Genomic DNA, 19700 nt, shown 5'->3' on the forward strand with positions numbered 1-19700 from the left:
GGGTCCGCCTTCACCTGCCCGCTCTCAATTATGAAACCAAGGAACGATGTAGACTGTTTGTGGAACTCACACTTTTCTGCTTTGACGTACAGCTTGTTCTCCAAGAGCCGTTGAAGGACTTGACGGACGTGTGACTCATGCTCCTCGGGAGACTTGGAAAAAACAAGAATATCATCCAGGTATACAAAGACAAAACGGTTCAAAAAATCCCTAAGAACATCGTTCACCATGGCTTGGAAAACAGCAGGGGCGTTTGAGAGCCCAAAGGGCATGACCAAATACTCAAAATGTCCCAGTGGAGTGTTGAAAGCGGTTTTCCACTCATCTCCCTTTCGGATTCGGACAAGGTGATAAGCGTTCCTGAGGTCGAGCTTGGAAAAAACTGTGGCGCCATGCAGAGGTTCAAAAGCTGAGTTGATAAGTGGAAGGGGATACTTGTTTTTAACAGTTATGTTGTTTAAACCCCTGAAATCGATACAGGGGCGTAACGACTTGTCTTTCTTTTCCACGAAAAAGAACCCTGCACCCAAAGGAGACGACGAGGGACGGATTATGCCCGAGGCCAGAGAATCCCCAATATACTGCTCCATTGCCTCTCTTTCCGGTCGGGACAGATTGTATAAGCGACTAGAGGGCAAGGGAGCACCAGGAAGCAGTTCAATAGGGCAATGATAAGGCCTATGTGGTGGTAGAGACAGAGCCTTGTCCTTACTGAAAACCTCCGCTAAGTCATGGTATTCCTTGGGGACAGATGAGATCGAGAGGAGCTGAGGGATGAGTTGGCTTACACTTAGTGGGGGGAACCACTGATCTAAGGCACTCTGAATGGCAGTTAGTGCTCCAACTGAGAATGGTGTGACGTGTCCAATCAATTTGTGGGTTGTGAAGAGCCAACCAGGGGAAGCCAAGGATTAGGGAGGTAGCTGAGCCAGACATAACTCTTAACTGAATGCTTTCACAATGATTGCCAGAAATCACTAGGGAAACGGGGGAGGTTTGATGAGTTATCTCCGCGAGGAGGCGCCCATCAAGGGCTGTGACCCGAATGGGGGTAGGTAGTGGCTCCATGGGGATACGAGCTTGTGTAACGAACTGGTGGCTAATAAAGTTGTCTTCTGCACCTGAGTCTATGAGAGCTGAGAGTGGCAGGGAATGACTCTGGAAACGTAAGGTTACAGGTACTTGTAATCGGGGAATGACGGGTTCCGGATCTAACTCTGGGCTCGCAAGTAGACCCACCGTTACAAGCGAGCCTTGTCTTTTGGGTCGCTTAGGGCATGTAGCCAGAATGTGTGTGGCGTCTCCACAGTACAGGCACTCACCTGCCTGGAGGCGCCGTTGCCGCTCTGCTGGAGGTAGTTGAGCTCGACCCACTTGCATTGGTTCCTCCTCTGTGCTCGGGATGGGATCAGGAACAAGAAGCTGCCGGCTCCGGGGAGGCGAGACTCGAGTGGTTGAAGGCTGGGGAACTCGTCCTCCTAGATGTGGCCGACCGCCTCTCTCCCGACGCCTCTCCCGCAACCGGTTGTCTAGCTTAATGGACAGGGAAACGAGAGAATGTAAATCATGTGGCTCATCACGAGCAGCCAGTTCATCCTTAATGGCTTCATTCAAACCGTTTAGAAATGCTCCTTGAAGTGCCACATTGTTCCACTTGGAGTCCGCTGCCAACGTCCAGAACTCAATAGAGTACTCTGCCACACTGTTAGAACCCTGCCTCAAATTAAAAAGTATCTTGGAGGAATTACCCACATGGTCAGGATGGTCAAAAACAGTCTTCAATTTAGCAGAAAAATCAGCAAAAGTCAATCCAGTCAAAGTTTGATCTGAGCACACAGCCTCAGCCCAAACCAGAGCTCTCCCTCTTAACAGCCCCAGAACATAATGTACCTTAGAGGAATCAGTAGAAAACGACAGTGGTCTCTGCCAAAAAATCAAGTCACACTGAAGCAAAAATCCCCGGCACTTGTCCAATTCTCCATTGAACGGTTCAGGCGACGTGACAGGGGGTTCCCGACGGAACGAAGCCTGCATAATGTCCGAGGAAACAACTTGGGGTGCATCAAACTGGGGGTCAGAGAGAGATGGAGAACTGATAACAGACAATTTAGAGACTTGTGTAGTTAACTGAGTCACCTGGTTCAGCAGTTGATGATTATCTTCCACAAGAGTCCGAATCAATTGGTCATGCTGTCCTAGCAACGTTCCTTGAGCCTGGATAGCTTGTTGGAAGCTGTCTTCGTTTGCCCCGTGCTGTTTCTCTGTTGGGTCCATGGCCAGATCGTTCTGTTACGCTATGGTTCAACCCAGCACTCAGAGAAACAAACACGACTAAGGGAGTGGAGGAAACAAAAATATTTTTAATAAAAGTTCAATTTGTCATAGTCCAAAAAACAACTGAAGAAAAAGGAACAGAGTGGGCTAGTCGGCTCCGGAGGAAGGAGAGGCTGAGGCAGGCAGGCAGGCACGAAGGCAGGCAGGCAGGGAGGTATGTCTGAACTGAAGAAAAAACAAACGACAGGTTAAGGAGAGTAAAAAGCCAGGCTGAAGACTAAGATAATATAACTTTACTGGTGAGCCAAGTTACCGCTCTAGTAAGAACAACGATCTGGCGCCGGTGGAGAGCCATGCCCAGGAATAAGTAGTGCAGGTTGATGAGAGAATAGGATGCAGCTGCGTAGGCAGGAATCACTGGAAACAACCCGCAGCTGCACAGGAGAGGCAGATCCTGAGCACGCCCCCTGATCCACTCCAGACACACCCACATAAAGGGGACAAACACACATACAGATACAACAGACAAAGAGGGGACAAAACAAGGAGGAAGGGAAACAGAAAAGGGAGAGACAAGCTGCCCACATAACACAGACAGACAGATAGAGAGACAGGAAGTCTGGTATATACCGGAGGATATACAGTAGGACTAGGGCAGTCACGGTGACCGTATTACCGCCACACCGACGATCACGAGTCATGACGGCAGTCAAATTCCACGTTTCCATTTAGTCACGGTAATTAGGCTTCTCCAAGATCTGATGCTGGTGATGGTCATTAGTATCCTACCAAACCTGCTAACTGCCTGGTACTCAGCACTCTATTGTCCCTCTAATCACTCTGACATCAATGCAAATGGAATCGAAAATCTAATCAAACACTTCATGAGAGTCCATGAGCTCATGTTGCGCAACATTTCTACAGGCTATGGAATTACGTGAGAAAACAGAGTTTTGATGGCCTCTATTAAAAAGAGGAGGATCCCATCAGCTTTCTATAGGCTAGGCCTACTATATTTATTTCTCAACTTTCCTAATATTAAGCACATTGCTTCGCTTCACAACAGGAGTATAGCCTACCTGGCTGGCATGAAAATGAATCCCGGGAAAAGCGTCCTCCATTTGCTATTTAAGTGCATAGATGACATGTATATATATATTTTTTTCATGTCCTTGTTCCGAGACAGGTGCATGAAAATGGTACATTCTAAATCAAAACTAATTTCCCACATATATTATTTAGTATATGTAAAGACAATTGCTTTTATAATAATAATAATAATATGCCATTTAGCAGACGCTTTTATCCAAAGCGACTTACAGTCATGCGTGCATACATTATTATTAATTTTTTTTGTGTATGGGTGGTCCCGGGGATCGAACCCACTACCTTGGCGTTACAAGCGCCGTGCTCTACCTTAAGTTGTTTTGATGCTAGTGGTTGTATTAATTTGGGATCTATCCCACAACTGTCTCAGAGTACGTTTGGAATATTTATTTATTTCACAGAAGGACAAGTTCACCAATAGAATGGGTCAACTTTTGTACAATGGGGGATACTAGATTGCCATAGGCTAGTGCTTTTGCGGTTCGTTAGGCCTACTCATCTTGTTGGCTGACTAAAAGTAGGCTAAATATGGACGTCCGCAGTTGATGTGTCTGTCTTCATTCACTTGTAGCCTACTTCTTAGCTGAAATGCCTGTGAGAAGGACCCGATCACATAACGCGCATTGGCTAATAATAATTGAGATATCTTAGAGAGCCATGTGAGTGAGAGGTGCTTCGGAGCATGGCAGCTGGGAGAAGGGAATTCTACAGTGGCTTGCGAAAGTATTCACCCCCCTTGGCATTTTTCCTTTTTGCCTTACATCCTGGAATTAAAACTGATTTTTGGGAGGTTTGTATCATTTGATTTACACAGCACGCCTACCACATTGAAGATGCAAATAAAAAAATTTGTGAAACAAACAAGAAAAAAAAAAAAAAAAACTGAACTTGAGCGTGCATAGCTATTCACCCCCCTAAAGTCAATACTTTGTAGAGCCACCTTTTGCAGCAATTACAGCTGCAAGTCTCTTGGGGTATGTCTCTATAAGCTTGGCACATCTAGCCACTGGGATTTTTGCCCATTCTTCAAGGCAAAACTGCTCCAGCTCCTTCAAGTTGGATGGGTTCCGCTAGTGTACAGCAATCTTTAAGTCATACCACAGATTCTCAATTGGATTGAGGTCTGGGCTTTGACTAGGCCATTCCAAGACATTTAAAAGTTTCCCCTTAAACCACTCGAGTGTTGCTTTAGCAGTATGCTTAGGGTCATTGTCCTTCTGGAAGGTGAACCTCCGTCCCAGTCTCAAACCTCAAGAATTTCCCTGTGCCATCCATCATTCCTTCAATTCTGACCAGTTTCCCAGTCCCTGCCGATGGAAAAACATCCCCACAGCATGATGCTGGGATATTTTTTTATAACCCAACCCTGATCTGTACTTCTCCACAACTTTGTCCCGGACCTGTTTGGAGAGCTCCTTGGTCTTCATGGTGCCGCTTGCTTGGTGGTGCCCCTTGCTTAGTGGTCTCTAGGGCCTTTCAGAACAGGTGTATATATACTGAGATCATGTGACACTTAAATTGCACACAGGTGGACTTTATTTAACAAATGATGTGACTTCTAAAGGTAATTGGTTGCACCAGATCTTATTTAGGGGCTTCATAGCAAAGGGGGTGAATACATATGCACCCACCACTTTTCCGTTATATATATTTTTTGAATTCTTTGAAACAAGTTATTTTTTTCATTCCCACTTCACCAATTTGGACTATTTTGTGTGTGTCCATTACATGAAATCCAAATAAAAATCCATTTAAATTACAGGTTGTTGTCAATGGGTGCTGAAGGTGGGTGTGGTGTATGAATCAGGCGCAGGACGCAGAGGCTCAGTCCAAAAGACTTTAGTGCAATATTCACGAAAAGAAATAAGCACAATAAGCCCGAAGGCGAAAACACGGCGCACACAGGCGTCAAATAAACGGCGCACTAACATGTGCAAAAAGAACCTCTCCAAAACACTGGAGGGAAATAAGTAGCTCCAACACGAAACAGAAGAGCAATCACACACAAAGACAAACACAACCAACGAGAACTAAATAGGACACTAACGAGGACTAACAAGACACAGGTGTACAACATCAAGACAAAACCAAACGAACATGAAACATAGATCGGTGGCAGCTAGTACTCCGGGGACGACGACCGCCGAAGCCTGCCCGAACCAGGAGGAGGAGCAGCCTCGGCCGAAACCGTGACAGTTGTAATGCAACAAAATAGGGAAAACACCAAGGGGGATGAATACTTTTGCAAGGCACTGTATTTTTTTAGTGATCCAATTGACATTTTAGTCATTTAGCAGACGCTCTTATCCAGAGCGACTTACAATTAGTGAGTGCATACATTTTTCATACTGGCCCTCAGTGGGAATCGAACCCACAACCCTGGCGTTTCAAGCGCCATGCTCTACCAACTGAGCTACAGGGGGACCAATGTAATTATTCTATTCATCCACTTTGGCCGCAAAAGGGATTTTTTTAGGGGGCATGGTGTGAGAATATCATCAAGTGCTTGTCAAATTGAGAATGAGTGACTGATGAAGTGTGTACAACAAGAAACAAAGCAGAGCTCATGCCTTTCATGTGACTTTTTTCCAATCATCATTAGTCTCATCATGAATGTATTAAAAATCAAAACATACAACCCAACATTTGTATCACAACTAAAGTTGCATAAATACGTCTAAATTAAGCATATAGCAAGACCAGTTTCTTTGTTAACCGCTCAACACAGAATAGCCGCATGTGCACACTTCCTTTGAAATCATTTGCAGAAAATATCCTTTCTATTTTATTCAGCTTTGTTCAATTGTATTCTTCATACTATAAAATAATTTTTAAAATAATGCCACGGAATTCTAAGCAAATCTTATCTGCTAAATTAACTAGTGTAGCCCACAGCCATATGGCATAGCCATATCAGGACTGAACATAAGGACAACTCAGAGTATGCTATTCTGTTCTTCTGAAATAGACTACATTTTCTTCATATCATGTTTCTTTAGACCTGTCTAAAATAAATAATGGATTTATTGTGAAGGTGTAAGCTATATTACATGGATTTATTAGACTTTTTTTATGTAGATGTTCCAAAGGTCTGCATCAGTGGCTTGTAGGCTATGAGTGGAAGACAGGAGATGCTAAATGTGTTTATGTTCATTAACGGTCAATTACCGTGAGACCGGCAGTTATTTCAATTTTCAATCAATTTTATTTTATATAGCCCTTCTTACATCAGCTAATATCTCGAAGTGCTGTACAGAAACCCAGCCTAAAACCCCAAACAGCTAGTAATGCAGGTGTAGAAGCACGGTGGCTAGGAAAAACTCCCTAGAAAGGCGAAAACCTAGGAAGAAACCTAGAGAGGAACCAGGCTATGAGGGGTGGCCAGTCCTCTTCTGGCTGTGCCGGGTGAAGATTATAACAGAACCATGCCAAGATGTTCAAAAATGTTCATAAGTGACAAGCATGGTCAAATAATAATCAGGAATAAATCTCAGTTGGCTTTTCATAGCCGATCATTAAGAGTTGAAAACAGCAGGTCTGGGACAGGTAGGGGTTCCATAACCGCAGGCAGAACAGTTGAAACTGGAATAGCAGCAAGGCCAGGCGGACTGGGGACAGCAAGGAGTCACCACTTGCTTGACAATCACCGGATGACAGAATTTCAGGACCGCCACGGCCCTTAGGTAGGACCTCAGAGATACCAACACATTGGTTTTTGTGGCATGCAGACCTGAGTTTTGCTTGAGAAATTGCTTCAAATACAGATGTGCGATCTTAATTTGACCAGACCTAGGCTGTCAGTAACCCAATCTTGCTACATCAGGATTAAAATGGGAGATCATCATGCCCTTTATTTGAATGTAAATTCTATCATTTGTATTCTGAAATACGTCTGTTGGAGCTTGTCTGGCTTAATAAAAGTCTGGTGGCACGTTAGAACTGAACAAGCTGTCTATGGGTGCCTGGACAGTAGCGTCTCACACTAAGTCTGGTCTTCCAACAGAACTAGTTGTCTTGATCTGCATTAGCCTAACCTCTCATTGGCAGAGTTCCCCTGCTACAGATGACCACGTACTCCATCTGGTACACATCAATCACAAGAAGATAGGGAGGTTTTAAAGGGTTATTAATGTGTTAATGGTCTCTCTCTCTGTGTGTGTGTGTCCTGTGTATAATCTCCTATAAATATAACACATATCCTGTCTGTGTCTGTCTGTCTGTCTGTCTGTCTGTCTGTCTGTCCTGGTGTCACTCTTCAGAGCAGTCGTTCAGGGTGGATGTGTGTCGGCAGACCAGACTGTGTATGTGTGTGTGTTCAAACAGGTTTTTAGAAATTTTAGCAAATGTATTAAAAATAAAAGTCTGAAATATCAAATTTACATAAGTATTCAGACCATTTACTCAGTACTTTGTTGAAGCACATTTGGTAGCGTTTACAGCCTCGAGTCTTCTTGGGTATGACACTACAAGCTTGGCACACCTGTATTTGGGGAGTTCTGTGCAGATCCTCTCAAGCTCTGTCAGGTTGGATGGGGAGCGTCGCTGCACAGCTATTTTCAGGTCTCTCCAGAGATGTTAGATCGGGTTCAAGTCCGGGTTCTGGCTGAGCCACTCAAGGACATTCAGAGACTTGTCCCGAAGCCACTCCTGCATTGTCTTGGCTGTGTGCTTAGGGTCGTGCTTCATCGTAGGGATGGTGCCAGGTTTCCTCCAGACGTGGCGCTTGGCATTCAGGCCAAAGAGTTCAATCTTGGTTTCATCAAACCAGAAAATCTTGTTTCTCATGGTTTGAGAGTCCTTTAGGTGCCTTTTGGCAAACTCCATCTGGCCACTCTACCATAAAGGCCTGATTGGTGGAGTGCTGCAGAGATGGTTGTCCTTCTGGAAGGTTCTCCCATCTCCACAGAGGAGCTCTGTCAGAGTGACCATCGGGTTCTTGGTCACCTCCCTGACCAAGGCCCTTCTCCCCCCATTGCTCAGTTTGGCCGGGCGGCCAGCTCTAGGAAGAGTCTTGGTGGTTTCAAACATCTTCCATTTAAGAATGATGGAGGCCACTGTGTTCTTGGGGACCTTCAATGCCACAGAAATGTTTTGGTACCCTTCCCCAGATCTGTGCCTCAACACATTCCTGTCTCTACGGACAATTCCTTCGACCTAATGGCTTGGTTTTTGCTCTGACATGCATTGTCAACTGTGGGACCATATATCGACAGGTGTGTGCCTTTCCAAATCCGGTCCAATCAATTGAATTTACCAAAGGTGTACTCCAATCAAGTTGTAGAAATATCTCAAGGATTATCAAAGGAAACAGGATGCACCTGAGCTCAATTTTGAGTCTCATAGCAAACGGTCTGAACACTTATGTAAATAAGGTATTTCCGTTTTTTTTTTTTTTAAACCAGTTTTTCGCTTTGTCATTATGGGGTATTGTGTGTAGATTGATGAGGGGAAAAAATTATTTAATCCATTTTAGAATAAGGCTGTAACATAACTAAATGTGGAAAAAGGCAAGGGGTCTGAATACTTTCCGAATGCACTGTAACCACTGTGTCCCTCTCTCCTCAGAGCTGTCGTTCAGGGTGTGGATGTGTGGCGGGAGCCTGGAGATTCTGCCCTGCAGCAGGGTGGGGCACGTCTTCAGGAAACGTCACCCCTACGACTTCCCAGAGGGCAATGCTCTCACATACATCAAGTGAGTGGGCTGGGCTACACTCTGTTATGACAGACAGAGCAGCCGTTCTCAATCCTCTCCTCGGGAACCCCCAGCCGTTCTCAAACCTCTCCTCAGGGACCCCCAGCCGTTCTCAAACCTCTCCTCAGGGACCCCCAGAAGTTCTCAAACCTCTCCTCAGGGACCCCCAGAAGTTCTCAAACCTCTCCTCAGGGACCCCCAGCCGTTCTCAAACCTCTCATCGGGGACCCCCAACGTCTGAGGTCCCAGAGGAGAGGTGTGAAATGTCTGGGGGTCCCAGAGGAGAGGTTTGAAAAGGCTGGACTAGAGAGCCAGACACTAGCCATACCTTCCTCTGTACTGTCTACCTTCCTCTGTACTGTCTACCTTCCTCTGTACTGTCTACCTTCCTCTGTACTGTCTACCTTCCTCTGTACTGTCTACCTTCCTCTGTACTGTCTACCTTCCTCTGTACTGTCTACCTTCCTCTGTACTGTCTACCTTCCTCTGTACTGTCTACCTTCCTCTGTACTGTCTACCTTCCTCTGTACTGTCTACCTTCCTCTGTACTGTCTACCTTCCTCTGTACTGTAGGAATGCACAATGCTGCTGTGTTATTATCCTACCTGACCAGGTGTGTGTGTGTGTGTGTGTGTGTGTGTGTGTGTGTGTGTCGTCAGGAACACGCGTCGAGCAGCAGAGGTGTGGATGGATGAGTTTAAACAGTACTACTACTTAGCAAGGCCCTCAGCGCAGGGCAAGGCCTTTGGCAGCATTGCAGACCGTCTGACTCTGAGACGCAAACTGAGCTGCAAGTCCTTCCGTTGGTATATGGAGAACGTGTACCCTGAGCTAAGGTAAGAGGAGAGAGCCTCTCTCTACTGGCTACCCAGACAGTTTCCCTGTATAACACTCTATCATTCATATTCAGATTCACGTTTATTTCCCTACAAGAGGAAAGACTTTGTACAGCTCACACATCACAACATCTAGAAAACACAACACCTAGAGAACACAACACCTAGAAAACACAACACCTAGAAAACACAACATCTAGAAAACACAACATCTAGAAAACACAACACCTAGAAAACACAACATCTAGAAAACACAACACCTAGAGAACACAACACCTAGAAAACACAACATCTAGAAAACACAACATCTAGAAAACACAACACCTAGAAAACACAACATCTAGAAAACACAACATCTAGAAAACACAACACCTAGAAAACACAACATCTAGAAAACACAAAACCTAGAGAACACAACACCTAGAAAACACAACATCTAGAAAACACAACATCTAGAAAACACAACATCTAGAAAACACAAAACCTAGAGAACACAACACCTAGAAAACACAACACCTAGAAAACACAACATCTAGAAAACACAACATCTAGAAAACACAACACCTAGAAAACACAACATCTAGAAAACACAAAACCTAGAGAACACAACACCTAGAAAACACAACATCTAGAAAACACAACATCTAGAAAACACAACATCTAGAAAACACAACACCTAGAAAACACAACATCTAGAAAACACAACATCTAGAAAACACAACATCTAGAAAACACAACATCTAGAAAACACAAAACCTAGAGAACACAACACCTAGAAAACACAACACCTAGAGAACACAACATCTAGAAAACACAACAGGAAACTAACACTAGTAAGAGTCTGACATAACACCAGCCCCCCCCCCAACACCTGCCCCCTCCCAACACCTGCCCCCTCTCAACACCTGCCCCCTCCCAACACCTGCGCCCCCAACACCTGCCCCCTCAAGACCTGCCCCCTCCCAACACCTGTCCCCCCCAACACCTGCCCTCCCAACATCTGCCCCCCAACACCTGCCCTCCCAACATCTGCCCCTCCCAACACCTGCCCCTCACAACACCTGCCCCCTCCCAACACCTGCCCAGATGAAATGACTAGCTAGAGTAGCATTAACACAGTCCATCTCTTCAATTCCATAATAGCTTCCTCTCACTCCCCCTTACCCCCTGTTTCTCTGTTCACTTTCACGTTTTCTTACCATGTGTTATTTATGAATACATTTGGAATCATACTCACCCAAGTAAAAACATATAAAACAGAAATATACAGATAAAGTTGTCTCGCTCCCTCTCTGTCTGTCTGTCTCCTCTCTCTCTCTCTCTCTCTCTCTCTCTCTCTCTCTCTCTCTCTCTCTCTCTCTCTCTCTCTCTCTCTCTCTCTCTCTCTCTCTCTCTCTCTCTCTCTCACTGTCTCTCTCTCTCTCTCGTGTCTCTCTGTCTCTCTCTCTCTCTCTCTCTCTCTCTCTCTCTCTCTCCTCTCTCTCTCTCTCTCTCTCTCTCTCTCTCTCTCTCTCTCTCTCTCTCTCTCTCTCTCTCTCTGTCTCCTCTCTCTCTCTCTGTCTCCTCTCTCTCACTCCTCTCTCTCCTCCTCCTTCCTCTCCCTCTCCATCTCCCTCCCCCTCTCCCCCCAGGGTCCCGGAGCAGGATGCAGTGTCCAGTGTGTTGAGGCAGGGAGGGCTATGTCTGGAGACCCATGGTTCAGACAGCCTGGGTCTGGCAGAGTGTAGGAGCTCTGGAGCTATGAGGCCGCAGTCACAGGTCAGTACCATCACCCACCACTAGGTACAGGTCAGTACCATCACCCACCACTAGGTACAGGTCAGTACCATCACCCACCACTAGGTACAGGTCAGTACCACCACCCACCACTAGGGACATGTCAGTAACATCACCCACCACTAGGGACATGTCAGTAACATCACCCACCACTAGGGACAGGTCAGTACCATCACCCACCACTAGGGACAGGTCAGGACCATCACCCACCACTAGGGACAGGTCAGTACCATCACCCACCACTAGTGACAGGTCAGGACCATCACCCACCACTAGGGACAGGTCAGTACCATCACCCACCACTAGGGACAGGTCAGGACCATCACCCACCACTAGGGACAGGTCAGGACCATCACCCACCACTAGGGACATGTCAGTACCATCACCCACCACTAGGGACATGTCAGTACCGTCACCCACCACTAGGGACATGTCAGTACCATCACCCACCACTAGGGACAGGTCAGGACCATCACCCACCACTAGGGACATGTCAGTACCATCACCCACCACTAGGGACATGTCAGTACCGTCACCCACCACTAGGGACATGTCAGTACCATCACCCACCACTAGGGACAGGTCAGGACCATCACCCACCACTAGGGACATGTCAGTACCATCACCCACCACTAGGGACATGTCAGTACCATCACCCACCACTAGGGACATGTCAGTACCATCACCCACCACTAGGGACAGGTCAGGACCATCACCCACCACTAGGGACATGTCAGGACCATCACCCACCACTAGGGACATGTCAGTACCATCACCCACCACTAGGGACATGTCAGTACCATCACCCACCACTAGGGACAGGTCAGTACCATCACCCACCACTAGGGACATGTCAGTACCGTCACCCACCACTAGGGACATGTCAGTACCATCACCCACCAATAGGGACAGGTCAGGACCATCACCCACCACTAGGGACATGTCAGTACCATCACCCACCACTAGGGACATGTCAGTACCGTCACCCACCACTAGGGACATGTCAGTACCATCACCCACCACTAGGGACAGGTCAGGACCATCACCCACCACTAGGGACATGTCAGTACCATCACCCACCACTAGGGACATGTCAGTACCATCACCCACCACTAGGGACATGTCAGTACCGTCACCCACCACTAGGGACATGTCAGTACCATCACCCACCACTAGGGACAGGTCAGGACCATCACCCACCACTAGGGACATGTCAGTACCATCACCCACCACTAGGGACATGTCAGTACCGTCACCCACCACTAGGGACATGTCAGTACCATCACCCACCACTAGGGACAGGTCAGGACCATCACCCACCACTAGGGACATGTCAGTACCATCACCCACCACTAGGGACATGTCAGTACCATCACCCACCACTAGGGACATGTCAGTACCATCACCCACCACTAGGGACAGGTCAGGACCACCACCCACCACTAGGGACATGTCAGTAACATCACCCACCACTAGGGACATGTCAGTAACATCACCCACCACTAGGGACAGGTCAGTACCATCACCCACCACTAGGGACAGGTCAGGACCATCACCCACCACTAGGGACAGGTCAGTACCATCACCCACCACTAGTGACAGGTCAGGACCATCACCCACCACTAGGGACAGGTCAGTACCATCACCCACCACTAGGGACAGGTCAGGACCATCACCCACCACTAGGGACATGTCAGTGGTGGGTGATGGTACTGACCTGAGGCCGCAGTCACAGGTCAGTACCATCACCCACCACTAGGTACAGGTCAGTACCACCACCCACCACTAGGGACATGTCAGTAACATCACCCACCACTAGGGACATGTCAGTAACATCACCCACCACTAGGGACAGGTCAGTACCATCACCCACCACTAGGGACAGGTCAGGACCATCACCCACCACTAGGGACAGGTCAGTACCATCACCCACCACTAGTGACAGGTCAGGACCATCACCCACCACTAGGGACAGGTCAGTACCATCACCCACCACTAGGGACAGGTCAGGACCATCACCCACCACTAGGGACATGTCAGTACCATCACCCACCACTAGGGACATGTCAGTACCGTCACCCACCACTAGGGACATGTCAGTACCGTCACCCACCACTAGGGACAGGTCAGGACCATCACCCACCACTAGGGACATGTCAGTACCATCACCCACCACTAGGGACATGTCAGTACCGTCACCCACCACTAGGGACATGTCAGTACCATCACCCACCACTAGGGACAGGTCAGGACCATCACCCACCACTAGGGACATGTCAGGACCATCACCCACCACTAGGGACATGTCAGTACCATCACCCACCACTAGGGACATGTCAGTACCATCACCCACCACTAGGGACAGGTCAGGACCATCACCCACCACTAGGGACATGTCAGGACCATCACCCACCACTAGGGACATGTCAGTACCATCACCCACCACTAGGGACATGTCAGTACCATCACCCACCACTAGGGACAGGTCAGTACCATCACCCACCACTAGGGACAGGTCAGTACCATCACCCACCACTAGGGACATGTCAGTACCATCACCCACCACTAGGGACATGTCAGGACCACTTGCCCCATGTTTTCCTACCTTATCAGGGCCACAATGTCCTGACAAGTCACCAGAATGTTCTGACAAGTCTTAGCTTTTTCATGTGTGTTGATATCTGTCCAAGAAAACTACTAAGCCCATATCTCTCTCTCTCTCTGTCTCTCTCTCTCTCTCTCTCTCTCTTCTCTCTCTCTCTCTCTCTCTCTCTCTCTCCTCTCTCTCTCTCTCTCTCTCTCTCTGTCTCTCTCTCTCTCTCTCTCTCTGTCTCTCTCTCTCTGTCTCTCTCTCTCTCTCTCTCTCTCTCTCTGTCTCTCTCTCTCTCTCTCGCTCTCTCTCTCTCTCTCTCTGTCTCTCTCTCCTCTCTCTCTCTCTCTCTCTCTCTCTCTCTCTCTCTCTCTCTCTCTCTCTCTCTCTCTTGCAGAAATGGGAGCTGGCGGAGCCTCTACTACGACAGCAGGACCTGTGTCTCGCCATTACAGCTTTTACTGCTGGGTCAAAGGTCAAGATGGAACCCTGCAGCAACAAGGAGCCCCGACAGGTGAGACAGGCAGGCAGGCAGGCAGGCAGGCAGGCAGACAGGCAGACAGGTGAGCACACAGTCAGCCGGGCTAGGAGGTTAGGGTGGCATCATGGTTCTGAGGAAGGATTTATGGCTTCAAATCAAATCAAATCAAATTTTATTGGTCACATGCGCCGAATACAACAGGTGCAGACATTACAGTGAAATGCTTACTTACAGCCCTTAACCAACAGTGCATTTATTTTAAACAAAAAAAGTAAGAATAAAACAACAACAAAAAAAGTGTTGAGAAAAAAAGAGCAGAAGTAAAATAAAGTGACAGTAGGGAGGCTATATATACAGTAAAATAAAGTGACAGTAGGGAGGCTATATATACAGGGGGGTACCGTTGCAGAGTCAATGTGCGGGGGCACCGGCTAGTTGAGGTAGTTGAGGTAATATGTACATGTGGGTAGAGTTAAAGTGACTATGCATAAATACTTAACAAAGTAGCAGCAGCGTAAAAAGGATGGGGTGGGGGGGCAGTGCAAATAGTCCGGGTAGCCATGATTAGCTATTCAGGAGTCTTATGGCTTGGGGGTAGAAGCTGTTGAGAAGTCTTTTGGACCTAGACTTGGCACTCCGGTACCGCTTGCCGTGCGGTAGCAGAGAGAACAGTCTATGACTAGGGTGGCTGGAGTCTTTGACAATTTTGAGGGCCTTCCTCTGACACCGCCTGGTATAGAGGTCCTGAATGGCAGGGAGCATTGCCCCAGTGATGTACTGGGCCGTACGCACTACCCTCTGTAGTGCCTTGCGGTCAGAGGCCAAGCAGTTGCCATACCAGGCGGTGATGCAACCAGTCAGGATGCTCTCGATGGTGCAGCTGTAGAATTTTTTGAGGATCTGAGGACCCATGCCAAATCTTTTTAGTCTCCTGAGGGGGAATAGGCTTTGTCGTGCCCTCTTCACGACTGTCTTGGTGTGTTTGGACCATGATAGTTCGTTGGTGATGTGGACACCAAGGAACTTGAAGCTCTCAACCTGTTCATGGGTGTGGAACGTGGTAAAAGGGTTAGTTTAATGGGTAAAACAACCTGCCCTGTAACATAGTCACTGTTGCTCTGAGTGAATGTTGTACTCTCCATCCCTCTATCCCCCCATCTCTCCATCCCTCTATCCCCCATCTCTCCATCCCTCTATCCCCCCATCTCTCCATCCCTCTATCCCCCATCTCTCCATCCCTCTATCCCCCATCTCTCCATCACTCTATCCTCCATCTCTCCATCCCTCTATCCCCCCATCTCTCCATCCCTCTATCCCCCATCTCTCCATCCCTCTATCCCCCCATCTCTCCATCCCTCTATCCCCCCATCTCTCCATCCCTCTATCCCCCCATCTCTCCATCCCTCTATCCCCCATCTCTCCATCCCTCTATCCCCCATCTCTCCATCACTCTATCCTCCATCTCTCCATCCCTCTATCCCCCATCTCTCCATCACTCTATCCTCCATGTCTCCATCACTCTATCCCCCATCTCCCTATCCCTCTATCCCCCCATCTCTCCATCCCTCTACCCCCCATCTCTCCATCCCTCTATCCCCCATCTCTCCATCCCTCTATCCCCCCATCTCTCCATCCCTCTATCCCCCATCTCTCATCCCTCTATCCCCCATCTCTCCATCCCTCCATCCCTCTATCCCCCATCCCTTCATCCCTCTATCCCCCCATCCCTCTATCCCCCATCTCCCCATCCCTCCATCCCTCCATCCCCATCTCCCCATCCCTCCATCCCCATCTCCCCATCTCCCCATCCCCCCATCGCTCCATCCCTCAATCTCTCCATCCCTCAATCTCTCCATCCCTCAATCTCTCCATCTCTCCATCCCTCCATCCCCCATCCCTCCATCCCCCTATCCCTCCATCCCCATCTCCCCATCCCCCCATCTCCCCATCCCTCCATCCCCCCATCCCTCTATCCCCCATCTCCCCATCCCTCCATCCCCATCTCCCCATCCCTCCATCCCCATCTCCCCATCCCTCCATCCCCATCTCCCCATCTCCCCATCCCCCCATCTCCCCATCCCTCCATCTCTCCATCCCCATCTCCCCATCCCTCCATCCCTCCATCCCTCTATCCCCCCATCCCTCCATCTCTCCATCCCTCCATCCCTCTATCCCCATCCCTCCATCCCTCTATCCCCCCATCTCTCCATCCCTCTATCCCCCATCTCTCCATCCCTCTATCCCCCATCTCCCCATCCCTCTATCCCCCCATCTCTCCATCTCTCCATCTCTCCATCTCCCCATCCCTCTATCCCCCATCTCTCCATCCCTCTATCCCTCCATCCCTCCATCTCCGCTGCAGTTGGACCAGCTCCACTGTTGATCTATAGCGTCTAGGCAGGAGCTCTAACCCGAACCGTGTGGCCAGCCTACCTCTCATCTCCCAGCAGTCCCATCTCTCTAGAGTTCCTGGGCCAGCCTACCTCTCATCTCCTAGCAGTCCCATCTCTCTAGAGTTCCTGGGCCAGCCTACCTCTCATCTCCCAGCAGTCCCATCTCTCTAGAGTTCCTGGGCCAGCCTATCATCTCATCTCCCAGCAGTCCCATCTCTCTAGAGTTCCTGGGCCAGCCTACCTCTCATCTCCCAGCAGTCCCATCTCTCTAGAGTTCCTGGGCCAGCCTACCTCTCATCTCCCAGCAGTCCCATCTCTCTAGAGTTCCTGGGCCAGCCTATCATCTCATCTCCCAGCAGTCCCATCTCTCTAGAGTTCCTGGGCCAGCCTATCATCTCATCTCCCAGCAGTCCCATCTCTCTAGAGTTCCTGGGCCAGCCTACCTCTCATCTCCCAGCAGTCCCATCTCTCTAGAGTTCCTGGGCCAGCCTACCTCTCATCTCCCAGCAGTCCCATCTCTCTAGAGTTCCTGGGCCAGCCTACCTCTCATCTCCCAGCAGTCCCATCTCTCTAGAGTTCCTGGGCCAGCCTACCTCTCATCTCCCAGCAGTCCCATCTCTCTAGAGTTCCTGGGCCAGCCTACCTCTCATCTCCCAGCAGTCCCATCTCTCTAGAGTTCCTAGGGAGTCAGTCAGCGTTCCCATTATTCACCGCTGTTCTGTTCTGCTCTGGGCCATGGTCGGCCTCTCCAGCCCAAAGCTCAGTCTACGTCCCAAGTGGCACCCTATTCCCTATATAGTGCACTACTTTTTAATCAGAGCCCTGAATAGGGAATATGGTGCCATTCAGGATACAGACCTGGTCTGAGGTTAGCGCCACAGCAACAGAATACTAGCTGTATTATTCCATAATAATAACACAAACCATAGAGTTTGGATAGAAATGTGATTCCCTTTGTTGAGATTGTATCTAAAGCCATATGTCATTAATGTTAACGGGACCAGATGCTGTGAGTCAGAGGATATGAACACTGTAAATAGTGATCCAGTGACTAGTGCTGTACAGTTTCCATCTCTGACCTACTCGGGGGGTTTCATTTTGGAATCCCTTTGGGATCCGTGGGAACATTAATATTACTGTCACCGCACACACACAGACCCTCCCACTCCCCTCTCTCCCTAAGGTAACTCCTTACTAACCTCAACCCTCCCATCTGGTTGTAGTTATCTGTATTTGGCCCCTGTGGGAGACTGTTGTTGCATCATCAACACAGCGGCATAAACCCCCTGCTTTCCTGTCTCTGCCAAGTGATTTCTAACCACTCCAGTAATAGCCAACCCAGTATGGATACGTCTCGAATGACACCCTCTTCCCTACACAGTGCATTACTTTAGACCACGGCCTAATAGGGCTAAAAGTCAAAGGTAAGTCCCCCGTAGCTCAGTTGGTAAGAGCATGGCGCTTGCAACGCCAAGGGGTTGTGGGTTCGTTTCCCACGGGGCGGGGGGCCAGTATGGAAAAAAATTTACGCACTCACTAACTGTAAGTCGCCCTGGATAAGAGCGTCCGCTAAAAATGACTAAAACGTCAAATAGGGTGCCATTTGGGACGTATGCTCTGTGTCTACTCTGCTCTAACCCTCTTCCCTATAGAGTTACCTCAGCTATTTCCACTGGACCCCTGGGAGGGGAGTCACAGGCCCCTGGGAGGGGAGTCACAGACCCCTGGGAGGGGAGTCACAGGCCCCTGGGAGGGGAGTCACAGGCCCCTGGGAGGGGAGTCACAGACCCCTGGGACGGGAGTCACAGACCCCTGGGAGGGGAGTCACAGACCCCTGGGAGGGGAGTCACAGACCCCTGGGAGGGGAGTCACAGGCCCCTGGGAGGGGAGTCACAGGCCCCTGGGAGGGGAGTCACAGACCCCTGGGAGGGGAGTCACAGGCCCCTGGGAGGGGAGTCACAGGACCCTGGGAGGGGAGTCACAGACCCCTGGGACGGGAGTCACAGACCCCTGGGAGGGGAGTCACAGGCCCCTGGGAGGGGAGTCACAGACCCCTGGGGACGGGATCACAGACCCCTGGGAGGGGAGTCACAGGCCCTGGGAGGGGAGTCACAGGCCCCTGGGACTGGAGTCACAGGCCCCTGGGACGGGAGTCACAGGCCCCTGGGAGGGGAGTCACAGGCCCCTGGGAGGGGAGTCACAGACCCCTGGGAGGGGAGTCACAGACCCCTGGAGGGGAGTCACAGACCCCTGGGAGGGAGGTCACAGACCCCTGGGAGGGGAGTCACAGCCCCTGGGAGGGGAGTCACAGGACCCCTGGGACGGGAGTCACAGACCCCTGGGACGGGAGTCACAGACCCCTGGGAGGGGAGTCACAGGCCCCTGGGAGGGGAGCACTGCTTTAAATGATTGTATGATAGAGATTTTAGTATTTAGACGTGCTCATCGTGACTTATTGGGGAATGTTATTCTGCTGGAAGCAACAAAGACAGAGTAATCACACTGTTCCCTCTCCAGCAGAAATAATGTAATAATGTTGCAGACTGAATCA

General features: G+C 49.2%; 1 protein-coding gene across 1 annotated transcript in view; it reads left to right on the plus strand.

The window, feature by feature from the left end:
* Positions 1 to 19558, plus strand: part of galnt16 (UDP-N-acetyl-alpha-D-galactosamine:polypeptide N-acetylgalactosaminyltransferase 16) — a gene marked incomplete at both ends in the record, with an annotated part of 67866 nt that extends 48308 nt beyond the window's left edge. The window contains 5 exons of the mRNA XM_084181513.1: positions 8947 to 9073; positions 9733 to 9909; positions 11541 to 11667; positions 14673 to 14866; positions 18802 to 19558. Coding sequence (XP_084037639.1) covers positions 8947 to 9073; positions 9733 to 9909; positions 11541 to 11667; positions 14673 to 14866; positions 18802 to 19558 — 1382 coding nt within the window. The remainder of the gene's footprint in view (positions 1 to 8946; positions 9074 to 9732; positions 9910 to 11540; positions 11668 to 14672; positions 14867 to 18801) is intronic.
* Between the last annotated feature and the right edge of the window lie 142 nt (positions 19559 to 19700).

Source organism: Coregonus lavaretus (genome assembly GCF_964263955.1).
Source record: "Coregonus lavaretus genome assembly, chromosome: 18".
NCBI classification, from domain to species: domain Eukaryota; kingdom Metazoa; phylum Chordata; class Actinopteri; order Salmoniformes; family Salmonidae; genus Coregonus; species Coregonus lavaretus.